The sequence below is a fragment of the Pinus tabuliformis genome, chromosome 3_2 (assembly GCF_031772625.1).
Source record: "Pinus tabuliformis cultivar Carrire ecotype Pingquan chromosome 3_2, CPIR1, whole genome shotgun sequence".
Taxonomy (NCBI): Eukaryota; Viridiplantae; Streptophyta; class Pinopsida; order Pinales; family Pinaceae; genus Pinus; species Pinus tabuliformis.
Genome location: NC_142302.1, coordinates 466,286,811 through 466,314,093, shown reverse-complemented (window position 1 = coordinate 466,314,093; position 27,283 = coordinate 466,286,811). Strand labels below are relative to the sequence as shown.

Below are 27,283 nucleotides of genomic sequence, written 5' to 3'. Positions count from 1 at the left end.
GAAACTGCCACAGTGACCTCTCAAATTCTTATTCCAACATAACGCACTACCATTTGATCTTCATATAATCTTAACCTCTGAAATTTTGAATGAAATACTAATCATTTAAACATTGTTGAATGCACCTCATCATAATCCTAACACATCTAAATTATTAGCATTACCGGAAACGACTAAGAATATCACTCATGTAAAGAAATAACAATAAGCATACCTTATCAAAGTCCTTTACCATATTTGCCTCTGGAGAAGAGTTATTTTCATATTCATTCCATAACTCTCTTATTTCCGCAGCTGCATTGCATCTTACAGGAATTAGCAGCTTTTTAAGCTCGTTTCATGACATAAAAACAAGGACTAGTTGATATCTCTATTCAATATTTTTTTTTGTTAAAGCTAAACATGGTTGCAACCAATGTTATCAGAACCGATTCAACTGGCCAGTCCAGCTGTTTTCAGCCTCTAACCAGTCTGACAGGTGGCACAGAGCTGGAAAAGGCCGGTTCAGTACCAAACCGGCCTTTTTTCACCAAACCAGCTGCTTCTGTACAATGCAACCAAGGACCCTTGGACCGCAATTTTTCTTTTAAAAGAAAAATAATCTATGATTGGACCAGCCTAATATTCAACCCTAAGGCTCTACTAATGCTCTATAATTGATGATAATGTTAAATTCTTGAAGTAAAGGACGAAAATGAAAAATAAAGATAAATTCTCAAATCTTAAATTAAAATGATGAAAAGAAAAATAAATTCTTAAATTTTTAAGATTACCATCAATTGTTTCAAGATGTTTGCAGGTGGTTCCAATCTCATTGGATTTAATATGAAGAAAGCAGAATTTTAGATCCCACTCAAAATCCAACAGACTTGAACAGTGTTCAGAATTTTAGGATTGGGGGAAATGCAACACTGCCATTTGATTCTGTCATGTATGAGGGTATGGAACTGGCATTTAATCAAGAGCACCAAGCCCTCTATGTACTGCGATGTTGGTGGTATTTATTGTTGAACTCCTCTGTCGTAACCCTACTAAAAATGTACTCATCACTGAAACAAAATCTCAATTTCATATGTTAAGCCTTTTCTATCTCATTTTAATGCTTAGATAGTGATATTGATTATGAGGATCGCAATATCAGCAATGATTTGATGATATGTAGTTTTTTTGTTGTAGCATGAAATATTTTGGACTCTAGAGGCCATATAGAGCCTTTCTTGTGGATGTATTTTTGGTTCAAAGATGGATTGCATTCGGTTCTATTTTGGTTACATGCACCCTTGCTATATATATGAGAAACTTATGCATATTTGTGTATAATGGTATGGATTCATATGAGTGCGCATGAATATATGTTTTTTTTTTTCAAAAAAAAATTGATCAACCAGTTTTTTTCTGGTTTTTCCCGGTTCCGATCCTGTTCCCAGTTTTGGGGTTGACTGGTCCGGTTCCAATAACATTGGTTGCAACCATTTGAACGAAATGAGAAACAACCACCCAAAGAAACATTGAATTTGAATTGTAATTTTAGATCAAAATGTTATTGTATGTCCCAACACGTGTATAGCTGAATTAGATTGAGACTTAGAAATGCATGAACATCAATAAATAAAATATGATTCTTATTGGAAAATGCACCTCTCAGTCCTCCGCCAAGGAGTTTGCACATCTCATCCAAAGCCTCCCTTTCTCTTCTGCTTTTTTCTTCTTTGGGTATACCATCTGAGGGAGTAATGTCGCCAACAATAGCTGTGCAAATAATGTAAAAAATGTGATCAATGTTTGAAACCCTAATTATGCATAATGAAATAAAAAAGGAAAACACATCCACACACATATATATATACACACACTTTCAGAAAGAGAGATATCACTTCCATATCATGCTATTAGCTTGAAACTCGACAATGATATATGTGCTGTTTCTAATATCTATGAGCAGCTTAAAGGGTATATATGCATGTACAAAAAAAAACTTAAGGAACTAGTGAAAAGTCCATTCACTTGATGATGCTTGGCACATCAAATGCTTACGTTACACTTTCATAACTAGACCACAAATTGTCATTAAATATTTAATAAAATGTGATTTTGGAAAAATCCTTATAAGAACATAAAATGAGCCATAATTCCACATAAAATGGTTGTATCTAGACGTGGGAATTTTATAAATATTAAGAGAATTTACAAATGTTGTTCCCTCAATGATCAAGAAGTGATATTTTGGAGAACAAAAATAAAGGCTGCACAATGGAAGAATGAAAAACATTAGAAACAATGAAAAAGATTATGGTAACCACCTCGAATATCTTCAGCGTAGATATTTCTCAAAGACATTATGGTATACACACCGATGTTTCCTATCATCAAAAACTTCTTTCTATAAGAGATGACTACACTATGACCACTGTACTTGGGTAGAAGTTCCAAGAAATTGACACTATTTCTGACAGCTCTTTTAAATAGATATTCTATAACTTCAAAAAAAAAAATCTATATGCATTGAAATTTGAAACCTATGTTACATATAAGAAGACCATCAGCTAAGTTAATAAAAACACGGAGATAGAACCAAGTCAACATCAGATACAACTAGCTCAACAAGAAATACTGCCCGGTTAGCAAAAAATACCACTACTGTGATGATACATGACCATCAAAATTTAAAAGGCTAAAAAGAGCTTGTTGCAATCAAAGAAGCAAACAATGGTTGTAATAGTTAGCATCAAGTATTCCAATGTGTGTCATAAATTCCGATTATGTTCATAATCTGTCTCTGTCATTTTTGGTTTTTTGTTTTGTCATAATGTGTTACTAAATATGAGTATTAGCGTTGGTGTGCGACCATTGAGACAATTAGGATTGTTACTACAAACAGTCAGTAACTCATTAGAGGCCCATGAGATTAAAAACGAGTCCTTGTTAGCATGAAAGATACTAAGGTAATTATTTTATATGGGATAAGGAGCACTCTGAGAGGTAGCAGCCATGCACTTGGACTTATAGTTGCCACCCAGAACCTTCATACCTTATATGTATTAACAAAGGATCTGTGGTTTTTCCATTTCACGGCGTGCTCTGAACAATTGCTTGTCATCTGAGCGTAATCAATTGAGAGGTCAATGTCTGCACCATTGCAGGTTATGCATTTAATTTGAGAAATGCACATCACTGGAAATTTGTATGATGTTCAAACTTGCGCCATTTATGTTAATTTGGCAGTTCAGGGACAAATTTCCTCCTTTGGACAGCATTCCTCATCAAGAAAGACCCCTCCTAGCCCTTGGAAGAATTTTATTTGGTTAAAAAAAAATGTATTTTTAAGGTGAAAACCCACATGCACAAAAGTACGGGTCGGTTTTAAAAAAGAATTGAGCACCTCTTGGAAGCATATAAATATCAGGCAAATCAACCTCATTTGGACACATCAATCAAACATTCATTCTCCTTCTCTTGGAGCTTCGATCCCTCTCTTCTTCGGATTGGTTCGTACAAGTCTGAAATTGTAGGGTCCGAGCTCACATGTGCATAGAAAAGGAATTGAGCTAGAGATGCAGGGTTTGATCGAAGAAATCTTGGTTGCAACCGCTACGATAGGGTGCTTGTTAAGTTTCCTTTTATTTTTCTTAGGGCGGTGTTGCACACATTTTGTCAAAGTTCCAAGGAAGCAGATGTACCATATTTTTCTTCAAAAGATCGAGATCATCAGTTGTCAACACTATGTTATTGCAAACCCATTCTGCAAATTTTTAATGTAAATGATGTTAGTAAGACCATGAATGTATGTAACAACCTAGGTAAGGCTATTATTTCGGCGATAATTTCATCCTAGGAAGTTTTTCATCTCACTACCTCATCTATGTTTCTAAACACAAGTGGTCGGCAAAGTTTTTCCCTCCAACCTCACCCCAAAGCTAGGGTGGAATTTGTCGTCAAAGTCTTAGGTGAGTCTTAGTGTTCTAGTCAAGTCTTATGTAAAAGTGATTTGGGAATAATTTAAGCCAATTGGCTAAATCATTTTATCACAAATCGCATGGTCTACTAGAAGTTTGGATCATATTGTGTCGCAGAATTGGGGATATAATTTGAGGGTCTAAGCCAAACGAGTATTCTCCATTTGAGGGTTGAATTTGTAAAAATCTTACATAAAGAATATTTGTGTGTGGTCCCTCATACTTAGACACCATGGATAAAATATTAGAGGGTGGAAAAAATATTTAATCCCATCAAGTGTCAATTAATTAAATTTTATGGCAAAATTAAATTAAAATCCTGAACCCAGAATTTAATTAATCAAAATTAAAAAAGTCTAGAGAAATTAAATTATCCAAGTGGAAAAAATCATGGGTATCAAAAGAATTAATTTTGGGAAGTCCTCCACCAAGGGAAAATTGGATATTTCAAGAAAAATTGGGCCCTTGGACCTTGATAGTTAAGTTTAAATCAACTTTTTGAGGAAATCAGTTCAAAATAATTAATTTTGAGCCAACAAAAAATGGATTTAATGAGAAATTCGAAAATCCCTCAAAAATCAATATTTTCAGCAGCGAAGATTAAAAGATCATCAAGGATTTATCAACAGCCAATATTATTTTGACGAGGATCAACCCAACTAGCCATTATTTTTCCACTTGGAGGATTTATTTATATATAAAGAGTCATTTGTATATCAAAGTCAACTGAGATTTGGCTAAGAAATTGTTGTTGAAGCATTGATGTAACACTATTGTCCCACTGGGAACATTTATTTGGATCATAATAAAGACTTTGGAGTGCAATTCAAAGTGTTCAATGTTCGTTGTTTTGCGGTATGTGTTGGGTACAGGCTTTACTATATTGTGTTGATTAATGCTAGAATTTGTCTTTTCATTAGATGGGGATAAAGTCATTCTATTGATGGATTTTGGGTTTATCTTATATGATTTGATTCGCCATATTGTCTAACAAATTTTCTTGAGAAATATATATATATAATGTTTGCAGGTTCCCTGGTCCTTGGTCTCCAAGTTCACAAACTGTAGGCATGAACCGACCTTGTTTGGATTCCAAATATTTATGTAGTTGATTTAAACTTCCCTAAGGCTATAGTGTGCATTAATTTTCTAAAGTGTTTTTAGCCATTTATCAAAGAAAAAACTCCTCAAAAATTATTTCTCAAAATTTATTTCAAAACCCTTGTACATTTGTAAATTTTATAAATAGATTTGTAATTTAATTTTGCATATTATTTTTTCTGATTGAGGTTTTGGGATTTTAGAAGATTTTTGTATATATTTGGGTTTCAGGCATTTTATCTCCATTTTTGCAGGGGAAGTCAAGAGATGAAGTTAGAATAGAGCTAGATCTAAGCCCTTGAGGATAAGATCTAGTCTCTAAAATTTTTTGGAGGGTCGTCCACGATAGAATTTTCAGAAAATTGAAGAGCTGAAGCAAAATAATTTTTAGGGCTCCTAGCCCTAGTTTTCTCCTCCAAACCCTCAACAACAGCCTTCTAAAACTCTACGTCAAGGTTTCTAGCCTCCTTGAGGCTGGCCATGAGCCTTAGGGGCTTCAACCTCCCCTCCTAGGCCTCCCTCTCCCTCTCCCTCTCCCTCTCAGCCTCCTTCATTGCCCTTCTTCCTTTACCTCAGGCCTCCATCCTCTTTTGCAGCCTCTCTTCCTCCCTCCTCAACCTCCGTCCTACTCCGCTAAGCCTCCCTCAGCCTCCTCTCTCCCCTCGGCCCCTACGTTTTCCCTCGGTTCACTTTCTCCCTTAGGCCACAGCCCTAAAGGACTTGCGACTGGCTCTTTTGAGGCCTCCCCTAGGGTATCGCAAGCCTCAGGGCCTCAAAACCCTAGGCCACAGCCCCTAGTGGGCCTTTAGGCCCTTCCTTTCCCTAACGACAGCCTTCTTAGGCTTGTCGTGAGGCCTACTAGGCCTCTTGACCATAGTCGCAAGCTTATTTTTGCCTTTTTCCCCTTCCTTTTAGCCTTTTCCTAGCCCTATATTACCTTAGTCCACTTCTGAAATTTTGGAATTGAATTCGTGGTGGATTTTGCAGAATTTTGGGCTCAAAAAGTTTGATTTGCAGGTGGCAACGTCACTGCAAAATTGTGGCAAGTTTGGGCAAAGTGATCTTCAAGGCTTTTGGCCTAGGGTTTGCTCTCTAAACCCTAATTTCTCACTATTTTCTTACAGTTGTGAATTCATAGCAGTGATACATAAGCCTTAAAAACACATTAAGTCAGTCAGTATACTCTAAGATTGCATAATTCAAATTTTCTAGAGATTTGGCCACTTGGGCATTAAGGATCTAGCTTGGATCTAAATTTTGGATTGCTAGAAATTTCTACATAAGTGATAGATCAAATGTGAATTTTTCTGAATAACACACCTAAAAGGGCTTAAAGCTAAATTTTTCAGTTTTTGGCAAATTTTTCAAAGTTTTGGGCCAGATTTGGCACTTGCTGTGGCATAAATAACTCATTGATTTTTTGTTCTACTTACTGTTGTAGCAAGTTAAATCAGATCAGATATAAGTCTGAACATTGCATCTTAAAATGGGCTAAAACTCATAACATACATTAGAAAAGTGTTGGGCATCTCATTGATCATCTGTGGCTATCATAGGCTTGTTGTTTCTCAAATCTAAAGTGATTTTATTACTGTTGTCATAAGGATAATAAGTGTTGATATTTCTAAAGTATTACACTGATTTTGATTATTGGAAATCTAACATTCGCTTGTCTTGTCTTAAGCTCTAATAATTGTCAAAGTTTGCACTTAAGACACTCACACATCTAAGCTCTAAGTTTCTAAATCTTGTTTAAGTTACTTTTGGCATTAAGATCAAATTGACATTGTGATTGAATCATTATTGAATAAGTGTTCTACTTTAAGTTCATAATCTTAAGAAGCTTGGGTATTTGTATCAATCTTTCTCTTGAAAGCTCTTTGATCATCACTCATTTTTTAAGACATCTCTACAAGAACATATCATTTAACGAGCATTAATACTGGGAGCATCATCTATACTCTTGGAAGCTACATCATTCATCTTTGAAGCAGCTTGAAGCCACCATTGTACCAACAATCCTAGAAGTTATCATTCTAAGACATCTTTGAACCATTTTTGAAGATCTTAAGAGCATCTAAATATTCGAAGACATCATCAAGGACACTTATTTGACAAGTACTATATGATTCTCTATGTCTCAGTCTTCAAATCAAATGACTTCACTCTGTAAAGAAAGCAACAAGCTCAATGGATCATCAAACTTCTAAGCATGGAAGAGAATAATGACTTGATACTTACAGAAAATGAAGTCATGGACATGTTTTTGGAAAAGTTACAGAACTAGAAAAAGATAAGACTCAAGAATGGATCAAGTACACTAAAGGATAAGTTAGGGCTCAAAGGATTCTCATTGAAGCCATCAAGGAACATCTCATTTCATTCATTACAAATTTGAGTACATCTAAAGCAATCTATGACAAGTTAGTAAAACTATATTCGGTTAGTACCTCAAGTCAAAAAATATCTTTAAGAAATCGACTATACCAGTCAAGGGTATCGAATGATGAAGACTTGGTTTCATATCTTATGAAGGTTTCACAATTAAGGGATCAACTTCAAGGACTTGGAAAAATTGTTTCAAACTCATAATTGACTACCTGTATACTCAATGCTTTACCCCCAGAATGGAGCAGTTTTGTATCAAGCATAAACTCTAGAAAGGACACTCCAAGCTTCAATGAGCTATGGTCTCTGTGTTATAGAAGAAACAAGATTGAAGGCCAAAGATGACACTAAACCCAATGAAAGGTCTCAAGCTTTTATTGCCAGATCAAAGAAGAAGAGTGGAAGGTTTGGTAGATTTGAACCTCATCAAAGACATAATAGAAGTAAACAACAATCAACCACGTGGAAGACAAGATATGTCCACAGTACAATGCTTTGGATGCAATGAATATGGAACCCAAAAGAGATTGTCCTAAGGATCCTCAAAATAAGAAGAACAATAAGAGGAAAGAAAGAAGTGAAGCCTACATCACCGAAGAAAATGAAGAACAAGAAAAGAAGTCAAATAATGAAGACCTTAAATATCTTTACTATTGCAGATCTTCACTCTATTAACAAGGAATTGTGGCATCATGAAAAGAAGCATGCAGTATTGGAAGGATTAGAGTCTACATAGTCAATTGGAAGCAGTGAGCTAGCAGAATAAGAATAGATGGATTTGGACCATTTAGCTACTTTACAATATATGCACGTCACAGTTCATGTAGCTACTACTTGGCATCATGTTATAGAAGCAGTCATTTAGCAGAAAGGGACCACCAAGGTCCATGATGATATTTGTTGAGATCCTTCATCATATAAAAGAACTATTGTGACATGGCAAAGAAAAAGAGAGCCAGCATCATAAAAGTTTGTAGATAGTCGAGTTATAGCATGATTGAAGCACCTCTCAGCTTGAGAAAGGAGTCTCATCATAGACATTATCTTCAAGAAAAGATGCAGTTCTTTCAGAAGGAAGTCATCTAGATGGATATATGAAAAGGAGGTATGCATATCTTTAAATAGAAGCTATTCATTAGGTGGTAGATTCATGCCTTCAAGTAAAATTTTGGTAGAAAGAGTTGGATGGAGAAATTTACTTAGAAACATGAGCATGAGACGTAATTGGATGGACAAGAACTCTTTCTTATGGTTACTTGACACTTAGAAGCATGTCACTTATAGCATGATATTGATCAACATCCAATATGGTCTCTTGAAGAACTTAAGATAGAAATAATAGTTTCAGTGGGCGCTGTGAAGATTCTATTAGATACAATATTCCAGAAGCACAATGAGTAATAAGCAGCTTGAAAAAGAATCTGGGTACTATTTGAAAACAGATCATGATGACATCAGAAGAAGCAAGAAGCAAAATTTGACATCTTATCAAGAAAGGCCATCATGATTTGAACTAGTAATAGCTTCAAAGAATATATGGCAGTATTATGTACACTACAAAGGCAGAAAAGGTAGCAGATACAAGATAGCTCATCGATCATGATGGATTCGATGTTGATCTAGAAGAAGCTCACTTTCCCGTTGGATAGGAAAAGCTACAATAAAATTCTACATTGATTGGTTAGACAAGATACTTTTGATGATGAAGATACTAGATACTACAAATGATCGTAGATGGAAAGTGATAAGTAAGGTTGATGGCAAGGACCCGGTCACAAAGATAAAAGTTTGGCTCCACAACATCCAAGAAGGTTGAAGCTCGGGAACAATATGATGATGCAAGAAGAAGGAACCCTGTAACTAATACTCAAAGATCTCCACGACAGGACTTGCAGATGATGAACAAAACAAACAAAGTTTATGGATGAAGTCTCCCTAATTAAGAGGGAGAAAGGATTACCTCTCTGATTGACAGGGAGTGATGAGGGACACCATATTCTCCATGTGTCATGCACTAGACTGAGACTAACAATCGTAAGTCTTAGTGAAGCCACTGGTAGGTAGAATGGAGGATTGGATAAGCATCTAGGGACCAATACTCCTTGAAGATTAGGAATCCAAGATAGGAAGTAATCCTGTGAACCGACACTCTTTGAGGATTGGACAGGGTATCCAAGATAAGAATGGTTGAAGAGGGTATTATTTGAGAATAGGTTATCCAAGACAAGAATAATCCTAAAAGGACATACCAAGTGAACATCCAGATGGGGCATGTGCCTTGTGAGACAATGATGATGGTGTCTACAGTCATTGCCTCCCCAAAATTGTGCTCTAATCTAGTGGAGAGATAGAGCTTGTGTTAAAATTAGCAACTAGGGCCAAATTCCTCTTTGGGCAACTCATTTAAAGAAGATATTTATGGCATTGAAATCCTCTTTCGAGAGGATCAAAATCGACCTAAAAATCACTAAATTTGGATAAGGAAAAATATTTATTTATTCAAAAGAAATTTTATGAGGCATGACCTTATCAAGGCGGGAAAAATTTGAAATTTAAATATACCTCCACAAGTGACCAAGTCGGCCTACCCATGAAGGATATAAATAGTCTATTCGTCTACCACTAGAAGTCACTTCAATCTGCTTATCTATCTCTGTTCTAAGCGAAGGAAAGGATAGTAAGAAATCCATTTAGTTTTCCCTCGCTCTAGAGATCAAAGAAGGTTGAGTTTTGAATGTTTCGTTGTGGTGTTCATTTCTATGACACTGTGTGATGTCCTGAGGCAAAGTCTGTGGTATCATCCAATCTTCCTAAGGCAGAATTACAGAACAATTTTCGACTCCGCTTGAAGACCTTGTTGCAGAGCTTTTGTGGACAGAAGTAGTCGCAGTAATAAGGAGCCCAAACAAAGGAAGGAGAAGTTGTGTTTTGTCCTCTCTATGACTATTTGAGTAGGCCGAGTATAGGTGCAGGCAAGCCGAGACTCCTACTGCAAATCTGGGTTGTTTTTGTGACTCGTTTGGGGCTACCTCCCTTTATGATGAAACCGCAAGTCTCAATAATAACTTGAACAGAGAGCCGAACTTTGTTCCATTGCTTGGATAGGGTCGAAAGTATTAACAGAGGGTTGGAGATTGACCCTACAGCCAACATGTAGCAGCAATAAGACAAGAGAGGTATGTCGCAGCTATTGGAGGCCTTGAAGACGTGAAAGGAAGGGCTAACAGGGGGCTAACAGAAGACCTAACCAGTCAGCCTAACCTACAACAGAAACACACCGGACTTGAGGTATGAGAATGTTGTATTTAAGTTGAAGGGTTTCTATCCTTAAGTAGCACAATTCTGAGTTGGTATGTGCTTTTGGGTGTGATTGTGTCTCAGTACTATAGGCAGCAGATCCCTGGTATTATTGCAGAGAAGGCAAAGGTTATAATGACCATAGTTTTAAAAACCAGCCAGCATGAACCAAAAATCGGTCAAACCGGCCAGTTCATTAGGCAACCGGGTCGAACCGGGAAAAAAACCGATTTAAGGGCTAACTTCACCAAAAAATCACAAAAATCGGACCAAACAGGCTGGTTTATGATGGAAACGTCCGGTTTATGGTCAAACCGGCCAGTTCCGTCATAAAACGGTTGGTTCATTGCCAAGGCCGCGACAGATGGTGACAGACCCACATAGACTCTTTTCGGAAGATTCCTGGGTGTTTTAGAGGGAAAGTAAGGATTGTTTCGCTCCAAAGACACCCTCTCCAAGCCTTTAAAAGGAGCTCACCCCCCTCATTTGCCTCACACATCTCATTTGGAGTTTTTGTGAGTTTGATTGGGAGCTTGGAGAGTGTTGAGTTTTTGTTGGAGTAGTCATCTTGGAGGCTTGGAGTTGAACTCGGAGCTAATTTGGAGATAGTTTGGAGCTCTTAGGAAGCTAGTTTGCATTTCCAGATAAGGATTTTCACTTGAAAAATTCCTCATTTCATTGTTGTCCATGTATTAAATTTTTTTATCAAATCTCTAGTTCTATGCCATCAAATTTTGTAGGCTACATATGCATTTTTTTGCTAAATTTATCTTAGGTTTTCCATTTTTCTTAACTGCAATTTTTTTAAATGGCAGATTTATATGCAAATTTTAATTATTTCAAGCCAACATGGCTCCAAAAGCCAAGGGCACTACATGGGCTCATTGTGATGTGATTGATGGAAAAATGATATGCAAATTTTGCGATAAATCTATTCGAGGTGGGGGTATTCTCAGATTGAGACAACACTTGGCTGGGATAAGAGGCCAAGTAAAGCCATGTGAAGCACCAAAGGAAGTGTTAGGTCCTATTAGGGCATAATACCTTGCCCAATTGAAAAGTTTGAGGAGAATAAGCCTAGGGAGAAGGCCATCCAAGAAGAAATTTCAAGGAAGAGAGAATTATTACAAGCCATGAAAGAGAGTGGGCATGATGATCATGAGATTCAAGACTCTTCTTCTATCCCTTCCACCAATGACCCCTTTCACTGTGTTCCTCCTACTCTTGGCCAACAATCTAATGAAACAAAGAGAACAAACATCCAAAGTCTATGTTCCTCCTACTCTTGGCCAACAATCTAATGAAACAAAGAGAACAAACATCCAAAGTTATTTCTCATCCTCTACCTCTGCTAATCCCACTTCCTCCCAGCCAAATCGTCAGCCCACTTTGGATGAACATTGGAAAAAACAATTGAGTAAGATAGCAGTAGTAGCCCTATCTAGATCACGCTTCTACAATAGTTTGACTTCAGTGTCCAGTTTGTCTTCTTCAGGATTCTTATTTTTTGGCCTTCTATTTATATGCAATATGGCAGGCTAATTTTGACCGAGAATTATTGTACTCTCTCTGTTGAGCACTTGATATTAATAATAAGGAAGATTGATCAAGGGTTTTCCCCATCTTGGGGTTTTTCCCTGGCTTGGACCAAATTTCTATCTTCTCTTGTCTTGGCTTGTCTTTTGCATTTATGGTTTATGTTCGTTCTTCAATTACCATCAATGTAATGATGATTTATGTGTCTGAAACAAATATAAACTAGGCTATCTTGGAATCTGACTTAAGCAAAGAACATGATCATCAAAATTTAACAGCTTGTTAGTCAAGGCCTTGCTATGTTGGCAATGTTGGTCATGATGTTGAAGATGGCTTATCAATCTGACTCTTATGAGAATATTTCAAATTGAGAGTATCCTTGTACCTTGTTGTGTAATTTTGAATACCTCCCTAGTTAAGAGGGAGTGTTGAAAAATGTAACTAGGTTCGGTCTTCATAATTTTTATTATACTTGTATTATTGTATATTTCATGTAAAGATCAAAAGAAGAAAAAGAAATATTATTTTATAAGCATGGGTTTCATGCTCAAATTGATTTGTCATCTAGATCAAGCATGTTCTTCATGCTTCTAGGGTTTACTGAGTCAAAAGAATATTTGTCATAAGTCAAATTATTGTTCTAGAGTCAAGTCCCATTTGGACTTTGAAAAGAAAATGGAAAAAAGAATTTTATTTGAGTCAAAAGTGCCATTTTTTGCACCCACGACATCAAGTCGGCTCTAGTAGGGGTAACTCGACCTCCTAGATGTGTATAAATAAAGGAAAATTCGACCTCATTTGATGTCAAGAAAGCAAGTTTGACTTTTGTGCCAAGAAGAAAGAGAAATACCAACGAAGGAGCCTAGAAGCAAGAGGGAAAGTCTAAGGAGGCAAGGAGAGAGAGTGAAGTTCTACAGACAAGTTTTATGCCCTAAATCTCACATGTGTGAATAGAGGCCGAAGTTGCAGATCTACTGCAGGTCCGAAATTCTATTGCTGAGGACACAAAATCTGAAGTTTGTGCAAGTTTGGAAGGCTTTGACTATCGTTGACTTTGACTTGTTGGAGAAGCTTGAAAGGATGGTTGACTTGGGTTTTGTGGGAGGTCTTTGTATTGGTGTTTGGGTCTTGGATTTCTCATTTGATTTGATTCTATAAGAAGAAGGATTTTATGGGTTTTCCCCTTGGAAGGGTTTTGCCCTCACTTGGAGCCTATCTCTTGTGTTCATTGTCTTTTTTGCGATCTTCATGGTTTATGGCTTTGGTAATTGTTTGATGAACAAAACATAATAAAGTAATAAGAAGCCAGCATAACTTCACAAGCAATTATCAAGTAAAATAGAAATCAACAATAATTGTCGCCCTAAGTATTTCTCAACACAAAGATGGGCCTTCAAAGCCTGCAGGCATTCCAAAAAGGACCACAAACTAGGCCATGGCAACAATAGGGAGGCAACTAGGGCCCAAGTCCTAGTTCTAGATTACACCATTACAACTCTCCCTAGAATTGTGATTAAAGTCTAGACTCTTAATGGTAAACATATCTTTGAGTAATGTATGATACAAACAATTGTTTAATGTTCACTATTTACCATTTTATTATTTTGGAATTTAAAGTTTGAAATTTAAGTTTGCATTTTTTTAATATTATTGTGTCTCCTTCGACATACTTGTACCCCCGCATCAGTGACTATATTTTGAAAATGGCATCCCCTTACCTGTACCCATACACCCACATCTCTTGGCAAATGTTGTATGATAAAAATTTCCTTGATGATATATGGTTCAAACGTTGTTGTTTGAATCTTTCCTTTTTTTCTCTTTGAAAGACCTTTAAAAGCATCAATAGTTTCAATAGAATCTAAGTTTTTTTTTAAATCCATTCCTTGAAGTCTTCTAAAATAATTTTAACTTGCCTCTGCGTTTCCACTTTCAACTTTTGACTTACATAATAACTTTGATGTCTATGACCTCAAGCTCCTTCAAGAACTATCCTAGTCACAGAGTCCATACCAATATTGCTTCAATACCATGTTAATGTTTTAGGATGCACATTGTTGAAGACCAAAATTGTTGCTTTTTGACACCTTCCTTAAACCCCATTCACTCCATTTCCTTCCTTTTTGACCATAATAATCTCAATAAGGTGTCAGCTTGCAAGGTTATTGGCAAAAGCAAGTACCTAATCATCTTTTATTCAAAGTTTCATTGTTTCCTTGTTATTTGATTTGATATTTGCATAAGCTACCGAATTTCATCAATTCTGTAGCTAATGATCGATTTTGCAGCTTACTTGAATAATCTGTAGGTTCCGAAATAGCAATTGAGGAACGAAATGTATGGACAGGTAGTTGACAACTGGCATGACGATATCCACTTATCTCCATGACCCAGCAAAATGATAAGGATGGCATATGAGCAGGTCAAAATGGAAGTCAACCTAGTGGAAAAGGAGCCAAAGACGAATCAGGGGAGCGAGGAGATCAATAATAAGGATGACGCTGATATTTTGCCTCATGATTTGCTTCTCTGATAGAAAATCATGAAGAATCACTATTTTATGTTATCTTATGTTATTCTTAGAACTTCTGTCGAGTAGGATAGGCTTAGAAATCTCCAAATAGTTTAATGAAGGAGGTTATAAAACCTGCCTCTCAGCGCGACGATGACAGACAGATTATTATTTTGACATACTCTTTGCATTTATTAAAGCGAGCTTGTTATTCCTCTGTGCGTTGTGTTTAAATGCGTGTTTAATCTATGTTGATCGTTGCATACCTACAACTCGCAGGGGAGCCCCCTAGGAGTTGTAAGGTCTCATTTTATTTTTAGTTAATAATTCAATTTTGTATTGTAGTTTGGTAGCATTAGATTATCATAGCTAATCTTTCAATTTCGATTTCCAGTGAATGCTTGTAACAGTGAGGATAGAATTTGTAACAAAGTTTGCTGAAGATTTCTTTCGCAAATCTAATCATTTTTTTGTGTGTAGGATGAAGAAAATAAATCAAAAGGGAACTATTACGCACATGTAAATTTTAGAGTAGAATCATTTAATTTTGAATTGGAATTAAAAGTATAATTCTTTCAAGGCTTTATCAGTGTGATTTAGATTTGCCAGTGTGATTTCATTTTGCACTTAAGACTTAGTTTCATTTCTGTCAGTGAGAAGTAGATTTCGATTTGTTGGTGTGATATTTATTTCTGCAATGTTAGATTAGCTTTCTTTTTTGCAAGCGTAAAGAGAATTTGGATTTGATTTTGCTATTTACTTCTGCATTTCAATTTAGCTTTATTTATGTCAGTGTGTTATTTTCCTTTTTTGCAAGAGTGACAATTTCTTAGATAAAACATGTGCATGAAAACATCCTAATTTAATTTGAAAATTTACTCACCTAATAAAGAATTCTAGCACAACTGGTGCACATACACTTCATCAGTTTACAAGCCCTGGTCAATAATTTACACAGTAATTTAAGCTCAATTAAATTACCAAAGACACATATGTATGAAATTTACATTGAGTTAGAGAGAAAATAAAATGATAAACTATTATTATTGATGTTGTTGCAGAGACATCTCTCTCACACACCTTGCATATCAACATACAATGCATACTTATAGCATCCATGGGAGGTTGCAATGGTTTAACCACCTATCTGTAATGTCATCTTCAGATTGAAGATTAATGAGGGACGAAATAGCCTATCTGACCCCGCAAGCTATAGTCTTGGTAAAGAGGTAAAAATCTAATTTTTCCCAATTTGGGGCTAAAGTTGGGTCAGTTGGGGCAAAAGAACCTAAAACTAAGGGTTGCACCCACAACCCTCTCACCTTGAATCCCATGGAGATATCTATAAATAGAGAGGAGATGATATCAAATCATCATCATCATCAATTGTGGATCATATCATTTGATTTCTTGAGCTAAGCTCTGAGGGTTTTAAAACCCCTTCTCTCCAATCAATTTCGGCGGTGAAAGATTCCACCCACATTGAAAAATCTCTTTGCATATTTTATCTGTCTACCTTGTTCTGACACGGGTTTTCTCTTCATATAAGTAAAGCAAAGTCTTTCCAAAATTAAATTTTGTGATCGAGTTTTGAGGCAGGACGAGTTATTTTTGAAACTAATGTCTGGGCAGATCATTACATTGACAACCAAATCTTGGTGAATCGTGAAGCAGGTCGCGATCCCCAAAATAGACAGATTCCTGAAGGCAACGAAGTATTCCTCTCCAGCTAAGGTTGAACTCCTATTTGTTTAAGTGGGATGTGTTCTGGAGTTAAAACGTAGCAAGAAACTAGGCAGATTGAGCCTTATTTGTTTACATGCGATGTGGTCGAGAGTTAAGTCGTAGATGAAAACTGGTTAGATCGAGCCTTGAAATCTTAAATATGTTGTTTATGTATCTTATGACATAGTCCACACATTCTAAAACCCAAAGTATACGCTCGGTGATAAATCACAATCAGGGAGTTATTCCGTGATAAATCAAAGAACAAAAGTGGTTCGAGGGAGGTCTGAGCACCATGAGCAAACGTGGTTTCTAAAGGTGGAAAAGTGAGATTCGTGCCTACAGCCAAGGAAACTGAGTTTTGAAGTTGACTGAATATTTTTTGGTGGACACACACTCCTATACAATCTTGTAATTGATGCTCGAAGTCATGTAGTGGGCTCCTGTAGCAAGATTGAACCCGAAATTGCAGCGGATCTCAGTTTGGTTGGTGAAATAGTGAAGCAGGTCTCCAAAGATAGAGATTTAGTGCGTTTCTGAGGGAGTTTGAATTCGCATAGGGTTCATGTTTAGGGTTTCTTACACTATCAACTCGGTTCACTTTGATCATTGTCAAATGAGGATTATATTGTTGTATGGACCTATAATAATTGCTCTAGTATAATTATTTGGTTATGTGGATTGGACTATTGGGAATATTGCATTGATTGAGTCTGTTATTATTTTGTTAAGCCTATTGTTGAGAAAGTTAGCACCATTGACCAAAGAATATGTTTATTCTATTGAATTTTAATTATTGAAATTGAAAAGGGAGATTTTAATGAAACCCTAGGGCAGAATTTCTCTAGTTCATTACACTACCCTTGACATATTACATTTTACACTTGGTTACATGTCATAACATTAACATTAAATAATCAACACATGTACATGCATATATTTGTGTGTTGACATTATCCCAACACAACTAGGCATTAAGCTTTTGTTTTATTTTCTTTCTCATTTGTCAATTCTGTTCTTCATTTTGATCCAAACAAACCAATATTTAATTTTTTAAAGTTGTCAAATCATCACTTGCAATTTTTTCTCTATTAATGATAACAAAATTTACACTTTGACATCCAATTGTATAGGCGACATCCCTTAACATGTCTATAATTGTAGATCTATTCTTCTCAAATATCTAGCCTAGAGCCACGCACTATCAAATTGTTTAAACTTGGCGCCTCCTTTGTACTTTCAAAAGAGTATTGCACCCAGAAGTCCAATTGAAGGAAACACTACTATCTATCATAATTTCCATTCAAATGTGTAAAGCTTAATTAAACACCCCTACCAATGTTTTGTTCATTCCATAGAAATAATCTTATTCTAAATCTCATAAACTATTTCCTCAATCAGATGACAACATAAACTTGAAGTAGTTGATAAAAATGCTCACCATTAAGAAGCGATATAAGACATGGATGCCTTATATTCAGAAGCTTTCGACCTTCAAACTAATTGTTCATTCTCAAATAAATAAATAAAATCTTTGGCTAATCATCAGTTTGTTTTGTGAAAACCTCAGCTAGTCACCAATTGATTAGCTTAAAGGATTTGATGTACAAAACCTGTTTTACAATTTTTTCATAAAAATAGTATGTTTCTTTGAGGAAGTGAGTTAACTAATAATTGGGCCCCACCATGAGCATTAAGGTAACAGGACTAAAAGCCAAAATATAAAAAGCAGATTCATTCAATAATCTTTAAAATGTAACAAAAGTCAATGTTCCCAATGCATAAGAAAGCTAATAATGTATAAGATGACACAATCAAGGGTCCTAAGTATGCATTGCATTGTACTATCTATTAGGAAAATGTTTCTGTAAACAATCACCCTCCACTGTAATCAAAGTAATATTTGCACTTGCAAGAAGAAAGAAATAGGGAGATATAAAATGACAGCTTTTTTTTAAGTATACCTTCAGCAATATCATGAACGATTGCCATCTTCACACACCTTCAAAGGAAAAACATTGTGAGGGTCAAATTACTCCATCCAAGAAACAGAATAGTACATGTGTTTTCTAACTGAAAATCTGAAAATTTAAAGCATAGAATAAAGAAATTTTAATTCTTAATTTACAAATCTATTCGAGCTGAACCAATTAACTTGTCAACTAGAACAATGAGCAACACTATAAAGAAAATCAAAACAAAGACAAAAGTTAGAAATAAGGTGTTTAAATCTAAGATATAAACAAATCAAATTAAGTCAGAAATGCCGCACATACAATTTATTCTTACAATGAAATGCAGGTAAAGACAAATACAATTTCCAATTTCAAAAGGCCAATGGAACTCCCCTAAAATGTTGGATTATTCTTTTTAATTTGCAAGACATTGCAGCTGCAATGTTGTTAATTCATTGTGGCAATTGTAATTCCAAGGGGTTTTTTGGGGCCCAACAATGAGACAACCCATCAATCCCTAAACCCTATCCCTTTCAGAGTCATGGACCTCGACCTCAAGCTTGTGAACTATGGGGAGGGTGAGGATTTTAGCCCACAAACACATGAGGAGCTGTTGGAGGTTTAGCACAATGCTCCTACTATTATTATCAATCTGGCGAAGGACTCACACCAAAAGGATTGTGCCAATACAAGGGCGGTCACAATCAACCCATACTAGACCCTCCAATCATTCCTCAGCCGAGGCATTGAAGCCCAAGTCAGACACCAATGCAGTGTTTACTTTGTGCAGGTTGGACGGGTCATGTCATTCCTTGGGGTCTACCTCACTTCCAAAGAGTTCTCCATGTTTAGGGCACCTCAGCTCCAGTTTTCCAACAGAGTTGGGTATTGCCAAGAAACAAAGAAAGCTCAAAAATATTAGACAAAGACCAGGAAGGATTAAGATGGTTGTTTGCCTAGATATCCACATAGAAACGCTGGAAACTCTGCTGAAATTGGCATTGGTTGGTGGCAAGGTTATGGGAAGTCAATATCTGGAGCGCCCTTTCAAGGTTGGCTAGAGGAAGGCAAGAAGCCTTTGTTGAGCTACTCTCCATGTTTTCATTTGTTGGTTAGAGGATAGTTGTGCTTTGAATTGAGGTGTGAACTAGATGTCGAGAGAGTTCTCTCATGCTCTAGGCTTTGGGACCCATCCACCATCCAACGTGGTATTAAAACCTTGGCAACCTAGCTTTGATCCAAGGCAAGCCTACGGTTATCTAGCAAGTATAGGTCCTTATCCCAGACTTTCCTTTAAAATTATGGTGTGATCCATCATTTGAGGCAGTAGCAAACTCTACAGGTAGCTTTGTAGCTCTAGATGGCAATCCTTGGTTCAACCATCACAAAAGAATGGCCAAGGTTTCGGTCAAAATTAACCTAAGGAGGGGTTTTCCGATAAAAACAATGTAGAATGGGGGAACTACTCTTTCACTCAAAAGTTAGATTATTGGAAGTCATCACTTCAAGGTGTAGCATATATGGGTTAGAGCATCTTTGGAGAGATTGTAAGTCTCTTTCCTCTTTCACATAAGGTCCAAGGGGAGGAGAAGGGCTTGGAAACAATATCTGAAGCCCTAACGGAGGATGGTATCTCTTTGTCCATAGGTCATTTGTAAGTTGAAATCCCACTGACACTAGATCCAACCCCAAAAGAAGTGGAGGGGTCATTCCACGAGCCTCTAGAGGTATTGACTCATGTTCAAGGTATGCCAAGTACTGCCATCCCACAGTTGAGGATGAGGGTAGTGTTACCCATCATTTTGTGGGTAATATCCCCAGGAGAAAAAATTCCTCCAAGATGGTCCTCAGCCGGCAACCAGCAGCCCCTTGCAGCCATCAACTAGCTCATTGTGCCATTTCTCCACCACCTGAGCCAGCCATGTGGCCCCTCGCCCATCTGCCATGATCATATATTTGAAGGTGGGCCTCCCAAAGCTAAAGGTCTGCCTTGTCATTTCGAAATTGAGTCTTGTAGTTTACTTATCATGGACACTTCTGGGTATGGATTAATGGGGGGATTTGGCAGAAAGGATGGGTTAGGTCTGTGCTTTTGTCCCCTAGACCCCCTTTTAGGACTTAACCTTGGAGTCTAGTCCCGTGGGATCTCTTTTACTGACCACTTGATTTCAGGATTCGTATTTCATGGGAAACCATGATTTTGGTTGTGTGGTCCAACACCCTTATCCCCTTATATTACCCCATTGTCCATTCATTATTACTCCATCCATCACTTCTCCCACCTAGGTCCACATTTCTCCATCGGGTCCACATAGGGTTAGCTCACCCATTCCCCATGCCCACACCTTGGGTCATGGCCTGGAATCAAGCCCGAAGGTTGATGCAGCTAAAAAGAACGTCAAAAGAATATATGGCCACATTCAACAGGAAAAGTACCACAAAATGCAAAATATGGACAGGACAAAAGCATTTAGCACGTGGGCAAAAGCTATTACATGAAGTTGTACCCCACCATCATGGCCATCACCCTGGTTCCAACAGGTTCTATGAACCTTCCTCATCATATAGGAACCCATGATTGTCCCAACCCCTGGTGGGTGATGAACCACCCCAACTAAAGGGGGGAATTCACTGCTATATATTATACATCATGTGCTAACCCCTTGAGCCCCAAGCAGTGAATCAAAGAAAATCTTAAAAAGGCAAAAGGCATAGAAAGAAGGGTGGAAAAATCAAGGTCAAGGCACCTCATGTACCACAATTGCTCCCTCCTACACCTTATAAACCCAAGTGTGGCCTCCCCTCTTATTAGCTACCCCTATGCCCCAGCATGTGACCCAGGGCTATCCCCTCTCATTCCCTACTTCATTCACCTATCTGCCACATGCCACCACCTTTTGACGGATGTACCTTGACTATATTATCCCTTTAGAAGCAAAACCCATCTAATAGGATACTTGGTTAACCCCATTGGGAGTTTAGGGGACATTAGCACACCCAAAGCCCATTATGGAAGGGTAGGCCATTATGAAGTTCCCACCTGTGGTCCATGATTAGGTAAGTTAATTCACTTGATTTCTCTAATGACTTGTTGTATTGGAAGCCTAGGGGAAACATTAGATCTTATGCAGGATTACATATGGTTTCCATTTGGGGTTTGGTCTCCATATACGGGGTCCTAATCCTCTAAAGGACTACATTGTCACATATAGGAGAGCGTTGAGAGCCATGGGCCTCCATAGTAGCGGATTGCACTTCATGGATTCCCACAGCCATTCAAAGATTGCTCGTGGTTTACTTATTAGACGAGGAGGATGCACCTGATCCATCATGCCCAGCGGACCCCAAATCTACACCATACACTTGGCAGATGATCCACGACTTCTGCAATGATGTGGCATCTCCTACATTGTCATCCTAGCCCTTGAGGGCAACCTACAGGCACCTTCGACTTGTTTGGAGACCCATGAGGACACTCGTGTACCCCCACAGTCATTTGGAGCACCACAAGTTATTACAAGGGGCCAACCCCTTATCCACTGCTTTTAAAGGTCCTATTCTTGATTATGGCACCCATGGACCTCATCAACCCTCTTAGAGGGCCCTACGACATGTATAGATTATTATTTGTCCTCTTGAGAGGCATATATTTTAATTTCTGAGCTAGTTTGGTGGGCTTGTCACCAAAGTTATGTCATTTGCACATTATTTTATTTTAAGGGGCTAATGTAGACTCAATAGCTAAATCAAACTCCTAATTGGTGTATAAATATGAGTTAGTTGGATTCATTTGGATCATCACTTGACTTGGGATCTCTCTTTCTTTAGAGAGTTTCACACTTTTTCCTTGGAGGATTATTTGGATGATGGATGAATTTTGATGTATGGATTTGGGCCATTTCTATCTTGGAGCTTCTTATTTGCAAATGTGATGTTGGTTGGATATACTCTCTAACATTGTAAGTGAAAATTTAACACTATTTTCTTGTTGCTGCATACATTTGAATTTCACTATAATTAGGGCTAATTGTTGCATGTATGAAATGTGGAATTATATGTCTATTTAGCTTATTTGTTGTGTGGGCCATTGTTAGATGAATAAAATGTCCTAGAGATCATGTTATCTTGATAAGATTGCACCATTTGTACGAAGTATAAATGCTTGATAGTCACCTTTCTTCTCTTTCCTCTAACATCGGACAAAGTTGACTTTTGGAGCCTCCTTGAACAAGAAACTAAATCCCTCTTCATTATTATAATTGACTCCATATCCCCAAGTGAATTAGGCAACGGTCCCTCAAAAAGGGTGATCTTTTAACCCTCTTTTTACCCCTTTTCCCTTTTTTCCCTAGGTCTAGCCTCATTAGGTCACCTAGGGCATCAATTTCCCGAGAAACTGGCCACAAGAAGACTCCAATATCCTAGATACAACTGCATTGGTGGGTCCCCTTGCTCTCCTCCAAATTTGAAACAATTCTAATGGTGGAATCTCTTAATACCTCAAGCCCTATCTCTAGGATGAAGTTTTGCCTAGGTGTTCCCAAGGCTAGAACCTAGTAGGATCAATTTGACATCATTGGGAGAACATTCTTGTTTGATCCTTTCCCCTCACCATGACCAGGTTAAGAACATCATTGGTTGCCAAAATCCATCCCCTAACCTAGGTTGGGTCCACTTGGCCTCGTGTGGTCCCATTATTAACCAAAGCCCATTTGTCATGGACTACTCAAGAATCCAAGCTTTCAAGAGGATTTTACGGATTAAGAACATCCTTATAGGTCTCATCCTTCCACCTCAACCCTCCAATCCTCATCCCCATTCCCTCGAAGATCAAGTCCGTCGCTTAAAGGGCAAACAAGCACTATCCTTCAAACTCTTCTGGAAAGGGAACCATTTGGGTCACTCCACACCTTCATTGATCTATACTTTATAAGTGATTTCCCAACTACCGGGTCTCCTCCCATCGGTGAAAGTTCGTAAAGAGTAGGGAGTCTTAGTTGTGGTGACAATGGGCTAAGTATCCATAGTTGTCCTTGACCTCGCAGTTGTCCTCATAGTAACCCCTTTAGGTCCCCTACTAGTTTGTGCAGTAACAGGTAGTATCTTTTCTACATCTAATACATTATATGTTTCCTCAAACGCTACCCCTTATATCCCATTCTTAGGTTGTGGAAGGTTTTAACAATTTGGAAGGGGTAGTTCTGACTCATGATGGAATCCAACCAAACCCTTGGAAAGGTGTCCCTTAGGCTAAACCATGTTTGCGATATAATTACCAACTACAACTTAGAAAGGTTGTTCAATTGGAGGATAACAAGGGTGGATGTGGAGGGAGGCCTAGCTTCTACTCTTGTTAAACCTTTTCCTATTAGTAAAAAATATAATATTTCCAAAGCTAACTCAAAAGCATCAAAAGAAGTTCTCAAGGGTAAATAGTTGAGCATTAATGTGGAAGTAAGAGTAGGAAAGCCCCAAAAATTGGTGACCCAATAATCATACTCTCATTAACAGTAAGAGAGGTTACGGTTCGCCAAAAGTGCAACCCCTTAAGCAAGCTTGTGTTGTGTATAAACCAGATGTTGTTTTCTTTCAAGAAACAATGTATTTAGGTGTGAAGGCCATAGATGTTTTGTATTCTTTCTTGAAAAATTGGTGTTTCTATTTCGTAGATGGAGAGGATTTTTTGGAGGTCTTAGTGGAATTCAAGTATTGATGCTACCTCTACACATGCCATCTCTACAGGTATCATCCTAGAAAGAAGAGTTAAGGCCCCCAATCAGGTTTTCAAATTTGTAAATTTATATGGTCCATATGGGGACCAAAAAACCTATTGGGAATTGTTAAAGGATCAACAAACCCTAGAAGGTAACAATATAATTGGGGGTGTGCAAATAATTAAATCTAACCCCAAATTCTAGGGAGCTCTAGGGAGAGGCCGCTAGGGTTGATCTTCTAGTGAACTGCTACTCTCATCTCTTTGAGGAGTTTAACTTGGTAGATGTCTACGGGGTCTTGGATAGACGGTGAACAGGTGCATTGTAAAGGCACTCATAGATGCTAAGTCATCGGTTGAATTCCCCACCTTATTCGGGTGTTATTCTTAGACATGACAGTGATGTAGCCTCACCACTACCGAACTTACAAAAAAAAAGAAAAATAAGTTTAACTTGGCACGTAAGGAGCTTGTGAAAGTAGTACCCACTTAGAGGAATTCTAAAAGGGGAAGAAATGGGATCCCTAAGAGGCTTGATAGATTTCTTGCAGCTAGGGAGGCCATGGAAGAGGTTGGAAGATATAATTCTTTGGTAGGTTCTAGGGGCGATTCCTCTAATCACTTCCCAATCCTTTTTCAAATGGAAGAAGATAATGAGAAGCCTCTGACTCCTTTTTAAGTCTATCCATGCTTGGCTCAAAGATGATTCCTTTAAAATGGAAGATGTGTGATGCTTCATTAAGGGATTCTGATATGCTTCAATTTTCCAATAACTTAAAGCGAACAAAAAGTCCCCAAATGGTCAAGGTCTTGTATGGCCTAAGCGCTCAAGCATAGGCTCAGCAGGAGTGATTGATGTTCAAGAGGGAGGATTGTATAGGTTGTTAGGACATCCAGGACTGTGCCAAATGACCAAAAGAGCTTCCAGTACAGAGGAAACAGAATGTCAAGCATAATGGAAGGAGCAGTCTTCCAAGAGGATGTCACGGGTTGAGATTGTCAAACTAAATGCTCAGAGACAAGAGGTCTCTAGGAGTGGTATGCCTTCTATGAGGGGACCATGCCAGATAGCAGGATACGCTTCAATGACAAAAGGAGCAATAGTGGTAGAGGGGGTAGTGAGGATTGCCACAAGAGTATTTGCTTCAATGTCAGAGGGAGCTCCCGGTCAGAGTGACCAAAAAGTAGCTATGGTGATGGATATAGTGAAGGAAGCTAGCCAATTTATGGTTGTAACAAGGCATGCAACGAAGCATGTGTTGAGGTGCCTGTGTGGTACAGTTGGATATGGTTTGTGTTGACACCTAATCATCAGGATTGGGTGAATAAATATAATTGATATAAATAAATAATAAGAAATATGAACAGTCATCGGGAGATGAAGTGAACAGTCTCCCTCATGTATATAATAAAGACCAACCTGAAGGAATAATATGGATTGATTTCATGGAGTTACTACCTAGTCTGACATGGTATCAGAGCCAGTGCCATTTTTGGCTTCCCTCTACCTTTAACTCCCTAGTCTGGCTATGCTCTGCCTTGCATACAGAGCGTTGCCCCTCTGCTCTGCTTTGACCGGTTTTTTATTCATTATCACCTGCATATAACGTTGCGCTGCCCTGACATATAATCTTGATTCATATAATCCATTGTTCTGACAAGGTATAATCTGTTGCTCAAGGTGCGAGATGGCGTGTCGACCTCCGATGGAAGCGAGGAGAACGTTTCGCCAACGGTAAAACCTAGAAGAAAAGAACTTGAAGAGTGGTTGGCGAAGGATGGTTCCTAGAGAGCGCCGAAGTGGAAGAGTGGTAAGCCTGGATTTCATTTTGTTTCTAATTGATAGAATGGTGCGGTGAGCGTGGAGGTGACTATGCCAGTGATACGCTGGAATGATATGTTGGTGTGTTAATGCATACGCTGTCTCAGACCTTGTTGACCAACATTCCATTGATATACAGTTCTACTCCATTAGTTCTACTCCAATAATATACAGTATATGCATTCCATTGATATGGTATTCTGCTTCAGGCACGTAGTTCTACTAACTGTGCTTGCCCATATACTGCCATCCTCAAGCGACATCACACCTGCTGTCCTGGAATACTACTTTCTGTTCTGGTATATATTTATATGCGTTCCATTATTTTGCTCCCACACCTAAGGTTTCACCGATATGACACACCTCCATATCAGAGCGCAATCTCCTCCCATACTTCAACTCCACATCCATATCCCGTAATATAACAGCGCAATCTTGGTATATCCGTAATCTACTCCCAGTTTGGTGGGTCGTATTACATTGGTTGAACGTTGTTACATACCGCCCATAATATATATCACTTGATATCATTGTGGTGCCACTGCGATTTCGCTTCTGTTTTTTACATTGAGATACCACCCATATATATATCACTTGATATCATTATGGTGCCACTGCGATTTTGCTTCTGTTTTTTACATTGAGATACCGCCCATATATATATCGCTTGATATCATTGTAAATACCACTGCGTTTTTAACTGTGGTATAATCCAGCATACCTCAGTCCTCTGCCACTACGTTTTAAACATTCAACACATTTTGCCAGCAAAAGTTTTTTTTTGTTACAGTATGCATTCAATCATATCTATTGTGGGAATAGTTCTCACTGGAAAGGAGAACTATCCTGAGTGGTCCCGGATGATAAAACACACCCTCATTTTCAATGAGTTGTGGAAAGGAGTGTGTATTGGAGACGGAGACAAAGAGCCAGAACAGCCTAACTCAGACAAAGAGCTCACCATTTGGGAAAATAAGAACAGCAAAGCTTATGCATTAATCGCAGCATCTATAAATGAAGAGGTGAGTCGCCATATTTTGCCATTTTCAACTGCTTTCGAAGCCTTACAAAAGCTGAAAGAACTCTATGACTCACATTCTGCACTTGAAGTTGTTCAACTCATGATTAAACTCTTCACTCTTGAATTACAAAATAATGATCCTCTTGCTCTTGCATCCGAAGTAAAATCTATAATGCATGATATCAAATCCACTAAGGTTGAATTGGATATTCCTCTTATCGCTTTTCTCAAGGCACTTTATCCTACTTACTCCAATTATC

At 37.9% G+C, this 27,283-nt stretch overlaps 1 protein-coding gene across 2 annotated transcripts in view; it reads right to left on the bottom strand.

Annotated features, from left to right (window-relative positions):
• The window catches only part of LOC149181300 (uncharacterized), a 78,597-nt gene that overhangs the window by 27,955 nt on the left and 23,359 nt on the right, over window positions 1-27,283 (bottom strand). For both annotated transcript variants that reach the window (XM_089416550.1, XM_089416549.1), the window contains exons 3-5: window positions 18,477-18,514; window positions 1,639-1,749; window positions 215-294 (exon numbers count right to left, since the gene is read on the bottom strand). In XM_089416550.1, the coding sequence (XP_089272676.1) occupies window positions 215-294; window positions 1,639-1,749; window positions 18,477-18,514 (229 nt within the window). The remainder of the gene's footprint in view (window positions 1-214; window positions 295-1,638; window positions 1,750-18,476; window positions 18,515-27,283) is intronic.